Source organism: Ixodes scapularis, unplaced genomic scaffold (assembly GCF_016920785.2).
Source record: "Ixodes scapularis isolate PalLabHiFi unplaced genomic scaffold, ASM1692078v2 PGA_scaffold9__187_contigs__length_104089568, whole genome shotgun sequence".
In the NCBI taxonomy this organism is placed as follows: Eukaryota; Metazoa; Arthropoda; class Arachnida; order Ixodida; family Ixodidae; genus Ixodes; species Ixodes scapularis.
In genome coordinates, this window is record NW_024609884.1 from 55094669 (window position 1) to 55107244 (window position 12576).

Sequence of the window (12576 nt, forward strand, 5' to 3'; positions counted from 1 at the left end):
TGGCCAACATGAGCCAGCTGCACTGCACATATATATCTGAACAGGTCCAAGGAGCAGGATCCTTGTGCTACGAAGGAGGATGTTGGTCTGTGTGGCGAGCTCTACGTTCACCATTTTTAGCGCATTGCTGTCCTTGGTATCCCCGGGGGAGGAGGATTCCTTTTCCAGTACATGCCAGACATTTTTGTCAAATGGTTTCAGCTATGGCAACGTAGGGCTCATCTGTACTTGCTCGAACCTTGTTAAGAGAGAGTGCCGTAGGCTAGGTTGTTTCCAGGGCGAGGCAAACAAACTCTTCAGTACAGCGTTGCCGATCTTTGGGTACCTCAACAGGAGGTCGGGAGTAGTAGTCTCCAGGGTTGTGATCTACAGGTTGGTAGTGCACCTGAAAATCATACAGCTGGACATCAAATCACCATCGCTTAATCCGGGGAGGGCTATTAGTCGCCTTGGTTCAGAATATAGTTGTCAGAGGTTTATGGTCAGTTAAGACCACAAACGGTGCTCCATAGATGTGAAAGTGGAAATGCTCACAAGCCCCGACTATGGCAAGGGCCTCTCATTCGGTTTGCGAATATCTTTGTTCGGTTGATGTGAGCGAGCAACTGGCGTACAGCACTGGTCTTGCATGGGGGTCGTCATGACTGCGTTGGGTGAGTACTGCACCCAGTCCAACAGGGCTGCGTCAACAATCAGTGTTGTTTGTGCCTCTGGATGGATGGATGCAAGAGTAATTGCATTTGTGACTGCTTCACTGACTTGGTTGAAGGCACCTTTTTGCTCTAGACACCACTGCCAGGCAGTGTCCTATCGAAGCAGCTTTTAAGTGGGGAGGAGACAGTGCCAAAGTCTCATACGAAGGTAGAACAGTATGTCGCAAACCCAAGCAAACTCCTCACTTCCTTGACAGACTCTGGGGTTGGTGTCTTCTGAATGGTTGCCACTTTGCTGAATGAAACCTGGAGTCCTTTCACTGCCAAATATAAAGCCAAAAAAACTCTAGTATGGACTGATGAAAAGAGCACTAGGCTGCGTTCAATGCGAGGCCGGTTTGCTTGAGTCACCCTAGTGTTGCACGCAGGGCCTCGTCATGCTCCTCTTGTGCAGCCATGGACAAGGATGTCGTCACTTGTGTTGAGTGTTCCCGGTATGTCCGCAATAAAATTTGAGATTGCTCGTTGGAATACATCAGCAGCCGACAACTTTCAAAGAGCCGCTTGTACCTGAACAGGCCAGATGGTGTGGTAAAACTGGAGATTATGCGAGATTTCTGGTCAACCTCCAGCTGGTGGTAGCCATGTCGCAGGTCAATCTTCGAAATCACCCTTGTGTGTGTTAGCCCAGGAGCCATGTCCTTCAGGATCGGTGTAGGATGTCACTCTCTGGATGGCCACCTTTGCCTTGCACATGTCCATGCAGATGCAAACTTGATTTGGGTCTGATGATTTTAGAACAATTGCTATTGGGGAGACTCATGGGGTAGGACCTTCCACCGGTTCAATGATGTCCGCAGCAAGTAGGGCTTGAAATTTAGCTTCCACGTTCGGTCACATACGAAAGGGTACTCGAAAGGGTTTCTGGGCTACCGGAGGCAAGTTAGGGTTGATGTGGAGGTGCAAACACATCCCATTGAGCTTGCCTATCCCGTTGGCGAGCTCAGGGTATCCTTGGAGCGGGTCAGGGGTACTCAATCAGTGCACAATGCGTAGCAAGTCCAATGCAGTGGCTGACTCGCGACTTAGTAGTGTTGCTAATGGGTGGCTGTTTTTTGCGCATATACGACCGTTTGGCAAAACTGGCCTTCATTGCTTAGCTCCACCGGTAATTCACCAAGAATGTGCAGAGGCTTGGAGGATCCAAACGAATAGCCCCGACGAGTCGAAGCTTGCAGAGAAGGCTTCTTAGTGAGCGTGTTGAAAGTGTGCTCACCCAGGGTGTTGACAGTTGCACCAGAGTCGATGATTGCCTTTGAATTCCAAAAGTGCCACAGCTGATGGATACTTGTGCCAACTTCTTGTGCTGGCCGTCGGTGTTGAAGGTGGAGTCCGAAGAGGCCACTCTTGTTATAGCCACGTACCACTAGAGTGACAAACAGCAACAAACAACAGCGACAACAAGCGACAAACGACACCAACAGACAGCCTGTTGTTGGAGTCCGCCGTCCCACCTGACGGACAAGACGCAGAACACGAGGACAAGGAAACTCATTTCGTAGTGGGACTGGAGTTGTCAACTAAACACTTCAATGTACAGACAAACAGAGTCGGGCGATTCAGCTTTCTGTGTTCCACTCTGGGAGCTAAATGCGCCGACAAACGCAGTGAAAGTAGAGACGATTACTTCCTTTCTTCATTAAAACTTTTGTTTAGTCTTCATATGCCACTAGCGAGTTTCCGAAAACTGTCGTAACTATCGACACCAAGCCTTTTCCGAACTAGAATTCCCGAATCGTTCCTTGTTTGAGTAGTTGGAAGCATTCAAGGCAAGTGCTGCAAAATTTCCCGCCAATTTCAAGGATGTTTATATTCAAATGATCGAGGACAGGCGTTTTTCGGGGGACATACAGCATCCTGACTATCATAGAGTGCGATGAAAAGCATCTTGCCTGCCAGAATGGCTTGCCGGAAAGTCGTGTCCTACTTCGTGGTGACCGATCTCAGCTTGGTCAGCCCTCGGATGTCAGCGTATCCATCTTGATGCAGGGACGTAGACCTCGGCATCCTGGAGCACCACCTTGTGCACCAGGTTTTTGCAAGCAAAACAGTCACAGCAAATTCCCTTTCGTAACAAAACCACCAGTGAGCAAGCCACGAACACAACGAGCTGCCGAGGGACGAGAACAAGTAGGAAGCCCAGGTGGCCACCAAGGCCTTCTACAGAGCGGCTGAACAAACCACGGGAGGAAGGTTGGGAAGAGAGGCAGCAGAGGGTACCGGGAGGAAGGTTGGCAAGAGAGGCAGCAGAGGGCACTGGGAGGAAGGCTGGGAAGAGAGGCAGCAGAGGGTACAAGCAGGCGAGGAGGATAAGTTTGTTTCCGAGAGATGTTCCTCAATGGGGCTGCTCGCGGTGCTTCAAGTCAAACGACAAACAAGAACTTGTCCGTCGTCGATCGTTTGCCGGCGTTTGTCGGTGGTGTTTGTCGTTACAGTGGGACAGCGTCAGCGACACAGAACTTCGTGGTGTCGCCGTACAAAAATCTGTGTTTGTCACTCTAGTGGGACGAGCCTATTAGGGTGTTTGTCTCATCTACTTACTGGCTGTCATTCTGATTGTCACGACGATTGGCAGACTCATGCAAGATGATTTGCCTCGCCACAGCTGCGGCAGGTTTGTCCCCTTGCCAGGCAGACTTCCGAGTGATGTGGGCAGGTGCTGTCACAATGTCCAGAAGTGCAGTTTTGTTGTTATCGAGATGACCTGCCTTTCCCTTCGACTTTTTCTTTTGAATGTGATGGTCGATGTGTTTGCACCTGCACTGTGACCTTCTGCATGCCAGTCAGGGCGGTCTCCATGCTTTTCGCTTGCCAGTCAGACATCTCCGTGGTACGTGCAAGCTTGAGTAACTTCATCACCGGCGTGTTCGGTTTGAGGAGTGACTTCCGTTGTAACGTTGGTGAAGAGCAAGTTTGGACCATATGCGACTTGAGTTCCGCATCCAGGACGGTGAATCCATGCTAGCATGTGTGTAGTATCTTATTATGAAAAGTGTCGATGCTCTTATCGGCATGCTGACGTTCCTGTCGGAACGTACAGTGCTGGTATTCATAGTTTACGTTTGGATCAAGATGCGTGGTCAGCTGCTCAACCAGAAGCTTGTAGATATCCCAGCCCGTGGTACTGGTACAGTCGACCATTGCCATCGCTGCTGGTAGCGTTTCATATTTGTCGCACACTTCCTTGTCGGCATAGTGCAGTAGCATCCCTTTCGATTGTGCTGGGTCTTTGAAGTTGAATGCTAGCAGGAAGTTGTCAAATCTGGTTACCCACTTACAGCAGCGGGGTCCGACAGAAGAGGCATCCTCGAGAACATTGAAGCTTGGGAATGGCGGGAGGACTGACATGGTTCTGCGTTAGGTGTACTGGTGCTTTAGCGTGGTGCAATAATTGCGATCCTCATCGGCTGGGTGCAGGCAGTCGGTAGTCGAAAAAGCATTGCTGTAGTGCAGCGTAGGCGCACAGGTAGTCGACTTTTTTTATCCTCGTTGCCAATGTAGTGGTTTAACACTTTTAATATGACATTACATCGGATTGGTAATGTTACATTGCAAAAGCTTGTCACACCCCTCGGGAGGCCGATCCCCCGATGAAACGGGAACCGAAACTAAATACTACAGTTGCAATGATCAGCAAATGGCACTGCTACTGCTGCTGGTCAGACCATTTACACTGAGGCAAGTGACAGAGGAGTAAGCATATGGCAAGGTTGAGATAAAAGCCAATATCATATTTAATTAAGCACAAATCAAATCGCTGTTTATGAACAAAGCCTGCACATTCAGTTTTCCATAGAACATGCAGATAGCCATTAATTGCAATAGACAGAAGGAACCCAGTGACTTGCAGGACAGAGATAACGTCCTCGAGCAAAAATACTACTAAAAAATACAGAGCAAACGCCCATCCAAAAGTTGGAAACAATCATTATGGGAGCTTGAGAGCAGAAAAGCAGAAAGGGCACATATCTAAAGGAGCTGCGCAACGATTTTAATGTTGAAAGAATTTGCATCTTCTACTTTCCATATTGTTTATCTTGTCACAAAGGACAGAAAACACACCTCCTCTCTCTGAATTGTTGCGATTCCGCCGCGTAATCGCGAGACAAAAATTATACTTCCCGACCTCCGACGTGCAGCATGAGCGGTGTCCATGAGAACCTCGTGACGTGACATCAAAGGGGGACTTGTAAAAATATAGCAAGTTGTGCAAATACCTGCTCGATAAAAGGTAATTTTTCTCTAAATCTTGTTGTTTCAACATAAATATAAATGTGTCAAAAACCTGGTATCATCGACAAAACTTTCATTATACGGCGTTTTACTGGCGCCATCTATCCGAGGTCAACAAAACCGTCAGCTCTATCTGCTACTGCGAACAGCCGCCAGAAGCCGGAGGGGGACGGGGGCAGAGCCGGACGAGGATGGCCGGACCCGGAGGATGGCCGGACCCGGACAAGTACGTTGGCACTTTTCTCCTTTCGCCATGTTGATTGTGCTGCGCAAGCACGTGGTCATGTGGTCGCAAGCGGGAGAGTTCTCGCTGCTCACTGATGGCTCTAGAGATTGAGCTTCACCGGAACCCTGCGCGCCCTCCTTTCACATCACAGCGCACACGACTTGGAAGAAGGTGAAGGAGTTGAGAGGTGCCGAAAACCTCAATCTTTGTCAATTTTTAAAATAAAAGCTAGGATATGCAGGCAAAAGCGGTTTCTTGTGCTTTACTTCAGAAAGGTTGAGACACCAACTCCCAAATTATTTAGGAAAAGCACCGGAATTGTTGCACAGCTCCTTCAAGGTAGGCCCTTCGTTGACTGTCGTTTGATCTGATGGAATGGTATAGGGGTCTGGTGGAATCCCCAATTTTTGGAGCAGTCACACAGCTCTCAAAGCCCACTTCAAGCAATGCTCTCACGTCAAGCTCCCACACCGAAGCGGTATGGGGAGGGGAAGGCTTTGAACCGGCATTTTCAGAGAAGTAGCTGATGAAAAGGGACATCTTGGTTAGCTCAGTGGGCATAGAGGTTTGCTGGAATGGGCACTTGATAATATCCTTTTCTTATATTTCAAATATTTCAGAAGCAGGGGGTGGACACTTCTGACATGCTCGCATGCTCAGTATTTTATGGTATCTGTGCAGATTGCACTTCAGCGGAAAATAGTCCCTTCAACAATGCTTGGATATAGTGTGCTCTGCGGGAAGGTAGACAGGCGGGCTTTGTTCATAAACGGTGCACTGATTACTCGAGTATATACTCTAATTAGAAGCATGAGAGAACAAACGCAGGAAATTGTGTTGGGTGTGTCCCTCTTTTTATATCCCTTTCCTTCTGCCCTCTGTTTTGGCTTTCAAAGTCAGAAAGTGGAATTACTGCATCAAGAAATTACGAAGGATCAATATACAGCCAGACAGAGGTAAAGGAGGCAATTTATGAACATCTCATATGCGGCCCCAGGAAGCACTTGCCTGGGCTATGCAAAGTATATTACAACTGGCCAAGTAATGCTATCAAAGCCATATTGCTGGAAGAGAACTAACCATTGTCACCAGGTTGCCAAACCACTGATGGGCAAGTTCATGAGCCACAATCAGTGAAATGCGCTGCTTTCTTTCAGCTGATGTATTCTGGCTGTCCACAAGAAGGCAAGATTCGCGGTACGTCACCATGCCCCAGTTTTCCATAGCACCTGCAGACAAATACATACACTCAGCACAAGGACAATAGAAAACGTTTGCTCAATAGAATGAAATCTCTTGTGAAGAGAGGCTTTCAATGTTTTCACTACTTTAGATGCGCTTCATAAAACGCAGTAGAAGCCTGACAAGAAGTCAGAAAGAAGAAAACCACACCTCCATTTTTTTTTTTTTCTTTACATTCAAGAAAAAATTATTCAGCTTTTCTGCAGAGAATTCAGACACTTGCCCTTTTCGGGAGAGGACAAGAGCGCATAGGGAAATGGAAGAATGACACAAAAATAGGGTTTTTTGCATGGCAATAGGCGATTCTGGAGGTCGGCCTTTCAGGAAGTTTAATGCCTAGCTGTAGCAGACATGTTCAAATTATTAAAGGATCTGGGACGTAAGTTCTACTTTTGCACATTGGCGTTTTTAGGCTATATTCACCACCCTCAACAAGCCTCTCAAGTGACATTTTGATTAGGCGACATGGAAGTCCATTAACACTCGGCCTAAAAACCAAGATATCTTAAAAAAAAGTCATGTTTTTGAAAAATAGTCTTATCAGCTTGTTTAACTCCTGAAGAATGCTGTCAAAAAGTTGTATTCCTTTAGATAAAAAATTTACTCCGAAATATATTATTTCTGACGTACCGGCGGCTGAGCGTGCTTCATAAAAATGCTTGCAGTCGCTCAATTTTGCAATTCTCAAAGCGCGCTCACTCTGCGTTCATTAGGCCTAGTGCAGACAGGCACCCCTTAGTGGAAAGAGCGCTTAACCCTCCTTTCGGTGTAGAGCTCGTTGCAAAACATTGTGCACATCGTGAAACCCCGCAGAAACAACACTGTACGCTCTCTTATTGGCCACACAGGCGAAGAAGGAACTCTGATTCGCTCAAACCTGCCACGTGACCCCATAGTCCATGCAGCGTGGAGTGTATGCCAGTCTCCTGCATTCATACTCCACTGACGAGAAACCAAGGCACATCGCTTGCCCCTCTGGGATAGACTCTTGGTGCCACTTCAACCGAAGCAAGGCCCTCGAGGAAGCGGGAGAATCACCAGCATCTATCTTGGCCACACAAGCTAGCCTTCTCCAAGGGGATAGCGAAGGAGCTAGTGCCCTTGTGCAACCACCTGTCACGGAGGGATTTGCTTGAAGGATGCTCCCAGATCAAAACTGAGAATGTGAATTATTCTTTCAACGCCTTGATTTGGAAGAGGTGCCCAAAGGTAGAATTCACTTCTCTAAAGACTGTCGAGTGTGCCGTGGCTCTGGCAGTCTTGAGTTCAACCTGGGTCCTCGAGGTTGAACTCAAATGAAGGTCGGCACTGAGCCAGGGAGCCCCCAGGGAGCTGTGAAGGCCACTTAGACGAAGGTTGCAAAAGGCCTAAGCTAAGGCACTCAAATCCTCCAAGGTATCGCACAATAGACGAAAGATGGAAGCTCTGGTTAAGAAACACAAGGACCATACAGAGGAGGGACTGACATACGTTCCTGGAGAATTTTAGGTCAAGTGGCAAGTGCCATCCAAAGTGGAACACAATGTGGATTTTCAAACAAGTTTTCCTCAGCTTCATGTTTTGACCATTTTTCCTTGCTCAAAAACGATCGTTCGATGACTGAAGTACCTTCATAACTGCTGTGCAGTTTTTCTGGAGTGAAATTTACTGGAGAACTCGACTATGACCTTACTTTTTCAGGATTATCACTTCTTTAGTGAAAAAATGTCGGCTTTTGTAAAAGTAAAAAAATGAATGAAATTTACCCCTTTTTCCAAGTTTACTTTAACACTAAATATGACACTTAGAATTATTTGAAACCCACTACCGATTAGTCGGGTTACTCGTCCTTAAGTCCAAGCAAAAAAATTGTGACATTTTGGTACTGCTTTGTAACGATATTTCTTTCCCTCGGCACTACTAGTTGTATATTTTTGACATATGAGGCTGTAACTTGGCGCGAAATAGACTTTTTCAGCTGAAAGTTAGTGTAGCCTCCTAAGTTTGCATGCCTGGTATACCTTCCCAAAGAAGCCTTTAAAGTCGATGAGAGGAGACACCATTGTGACATAGCGGCTGGGTGCTCCTGCAGATTGGAGCGTCGTCGACCCACTGCTCGAGTCAGTTTCACAGTATGAAGCCTTGGTGTGCACTGTATGTAAACTCAAACTATGCTGCTGTTATAAAAAAAAGAAAAATTGACCGCATCTCCACATGGTGAATGATGTTGATTGGGCGAAGCACTGGTGGCGCCAATTGTCTGCGTAAACGCTGAGTTGCAGCATGCCGAGCCTTTCGTTCGTTTTCATCCATGTCAGAAAGAGAATGTGTGGTATGGAACGTGGTTATATACGCATTTGAGCATTTGACCGCAGCGCCCTCTCGTCTATAAAAGTTGAACCAATGCATGCAAAGTTTAACGCGATTATATACGCATTTGACCACAGCGCCCTCTCCTGTATAAACGTTGAGCGGCTACATGCAACGTTTCATCCATGACATCCCAAGCTCTTGAGTTACTACCACATCTCAAAGCCCCCTACTCGTCCAGCAGTCGTAGCGGAGTGGTTAAGGCGATGAACTAGAAATCCGTTGGGGTCTCCCCGCACAGGTTTGAACCCTATCGACTGCGCTAACTTTTTTTTTTTTTCATCATTTTTTTTTTTTTTTTCCTACACGAGCACGTGAGCATGTGAGCTCACGAGCACGAGCACCACCAAAATTGATGCGAGCACGAACGCCAGACGGACAAGGCTAGACCCTAAAGGAGTATTCACACAAGGGAGAAATCCCGGGGATTTCTCCCCGGCACGCGCATCCCACGACGAAAACATCAAGCTTTGCGATGTGCAAAAGCCTCGCGTTTTCGTCTCGTGATGCGCGCATGCCGGGGAGAAATCCCCGGGATTTCTCCCTCGTGTGAATACCCCGTAAGGAGCTTCGCCCGTAAAAAAAATGCAGGGAAACATTCATTGCTATATGGGAGAATTTATGATGGTCTGAAAAGGCATGGAGGTTACTGCTGGAGGACCGATCCAAGGTTGCACATCTTCCAGTGAAAACAATAGTACCTCATTTCAAAAAGTGAATTATGACCCCATTTGGGTCATTCCGATGAGCTTTTTGAGAAACAAGTCTGTTCTGCCCCCGATTTTATATTGCCCCTTTTGCAATAGTAACATAACAAACGTGTATGTGCCGCAGAACACGGATATTGAAAACAATCTTGCTGTTCACTGGGGTATGCTTCATTGGGGAATTCTGATAAATTATATCAATGTGCTTGGGATTATCATGTGTCGGATGGTATATGTACATCTTACCCTCAAAGTGGTGCAAGTTTTACGATGGAGTGTTACGCTGTGCTCGTAGCGAAAATTAGGATTAATTTGCAAGCATAGATTCCGATCTGCAGGACTCGCATTTCATTTGCACTTGTCCTCTGTCCGAGGTGTCTGAAACAATTATTTATTAGCTCGCCTGTTTCACAATAGTTTTCTTCTCTATATCAGTGCTTTTGCCACGTTTCATCTGTGGCAAATGTAGTAGAGCACTCATTTTCTTTCCTCACACTGTTATCACTGCCCATAATAGTACTAATGCGCGTTTTGAATCGCTGCAGAATCATTTTATTCTTCTGTTTCTTTCAACTACGACGCGCTAAACACTATTAAGGGGGTACTCCGGCGTTTTCTTCATAGTCCTAAAAACCCTAAAAACTTGCTAAACACACCAACGAACATCGCTGACATGGTAACCCAAATATTTCGCCAAAATAACTTTTTTTTGCGAAGTTATACAATTTATGATTTTTGTCCTCACCGTGTTTTTCGAAGTGAAACGCTCTACTGGCAACATAGAAAGTGACGTCATGGGAAAGCAGGGGTTCACTTTTTGGGCTGTAGATTTTGTTCCCAACTGATTACAAACAGTTTCATGGTGTCAAATGAATGCTTTGGAAGGTCGCTCCAGCTCGCGCGCAGCAGTACAAAACAAATGCTCGGCATAGTTCATTTTTAGACAGCCCACTCGAACCGCAAGCCTGCCATTCCGTGACGTCACGGCAATGAAAAGCGCGGGTATATTTGAACCCTGGTTTTGGCGTCATTTTCATTTGCTGATTTCACAACTATTTCGAATTTCGCTATACTAAATAGCATACCGAAAAGAGTAAAAGATGGCGATTTCGAAAATATAGTTGCTCAAAAAAATTGCCAGAGTACCCCTTTAAAGCAGGACATCACAGGAATCTCAGTTGTCTGTACACATGGCTTGATAGATTATGTCAGCCCCTTGCTGCTGCTCCAAAATCTGAACTGTTGCCAAAACACATTTTCCTGACTATTTTCTGAGTTTTGCATTGACTATTTTTTGAGTCTGCAGGTCATTGCATAAAGAAATGCAATGACCTGAGTGTGACAAAATCTTAATCACATATTCATAACAAACAAATCAAGTAAGAAAATACTGATCTCAGTTTTTGGGACATGATCGTTGCATATCAAGCAGTAGATAGAAATATCACAAAAAAGATTATAAGCAGAAAATGGCATACCAGCAGCCAGATCGGGGACAGCAACCAAGTCCAACTTTGGTAAAGGGTAGGCAATATTGAAGTAGCTCTTGTAGAAAGGCAGTGCCTTGGTAGCCACCTAGAGCACATAACAGGAAATACAAGTGTTTCTCAGATAAAGACTTCCAAGAGCAATTTTAGAATCTGGGGCTTCAATTATCATTACCTGGACACTTTCATAACACAACTGCATAAAGCAAGGTAATGTGACGATGCCATCCCAGGAAGTGCAGAACGTCCTTATGAAATGCAAGTACACAGCTATAGTGCTCTAACTGTCAATCATTACCTTTCCTGAAGCTGAGTTTTATTTTAAACTTTATTGACTGTGGACTCAAACAGTTGGAGGCCTATATTGAGATGGTAACTAAACAATACATTTCACATAATTAAACCTGGTGCAGCCCAGCTATAGCTAATCAAGAAATTCACTTTTCTTCTTGTCAAAATTGGATGTATTTTAGCATTTTATGCAAAAGAGATTAATTATTTTTTTTTGGATATCAGTATCCCACTAAAATCCTCCCACATAGCGCATGATGGTGACAATCCTTTTGCACACTGATGCTCTGTCTCTACCCTCTACCTTACAGCTCACCTCAAGTGCAAAGTTTCCTTGCTCTGCTTTGCCACAGGGACTATACACTCTAACTAGCACACCATCCGAAGAAGTGGCTTCGATGTAGTCATACTCTCCAACCACAAAGCAAACAAGGTAGGTGGACATCTTGGGAGTGGTGGAAAATGCAACTTTGTGCAGAGTTGGGTCGCCGACTACTTCCGTGTCGCTAATCACATTCTGAAACAAGATTACACACCATTAGAACCCATCACAAACGAGTTGACTCAAACTTTTCATTACGAAAGTCATTACATGCATAAAAGAAACCATATGACCTTGCAGTTCACTTTTAAAAACCCAAATAAAAACCTTTACCAGCTTGTGTCCAATGCACAACGTATGAGCACAATTTAGGAACTCGCCAAGAACCAGTTTTCACTAACTAGACCTTTTACTAGAATACCGAAGCAATAAGGAGCATGCTGCGAGTGTAGTTAGATGTACTGCACGTGATGGCGTATACAGCAATAACTGTTTTAAAGGGCAACTCTGGTCAATATTTTTTAACTTGGGATTACGACTGTTTTCAGCTAAAGCAGTGTTCCAGAAAAACAAGGTCTATTTTTTAAAATTATATTGTGTGTAGTTTCATAAATATCACGGCTCAAAGTTTGGTTCCAGACATCCACGGCAAAAGCGAAACTATCTGCTAGAGGGATGGCAACACTGATAATCAGCCGTATGGCCACAACACAACGTCAAAATGGTGCTGCGGTACGCGGTACAACCAATCAACTGCAGCTCCACTGCGACGTGACATCAGGAGTGTGCTGTGCTAGTGTTCCTCGACTAAAAGCTAACCCGCTTGCCGTTTACTAAGGAGCAGCTGGTCACATTTTTAAAATCGGTTTTAGTTGATTCACTCCAGCGCAATATTTTGGCTGTAATCATATTTCGTGCCACTAAAGCAATATGAGTAATTTATTTTGATTTCGTTTTCAACCAGAGTTGCCCTCTAAAGCAAAAACAAATGGCAGTTGGATGCGCA

General features: G+C 45.6%; 1 protein-coding gene across 1 annotated transcript in view; it reads right to left on the reverse strand.

Moving 5' to 3' along the window:
• LOC8033742 (puromycin-sensitive aminopeptidase) overlaps positions 1–12576 on the reverse strand; it is a 67834-nt gene that overhangs the window by 41896 nt on the left and 13362 nt on the right. The window contains exons 5-7 of the mRNA XM_029995094.3: positions 11565–11765; positions 10949–11045; positions 6253–6401 (exon numbers count right to left, since the gene is read on the reverse strand). Coding sequence (XP_029850954.2) covers positions 6253–6401; positions 10949–11045; positions 11565–11765 — 447 coding nt within the window. The remainder of the gene's footprint in view (positions 1–6252; positions 6402–10948; positions 11046–11564; positions 11766–12576) is intronic.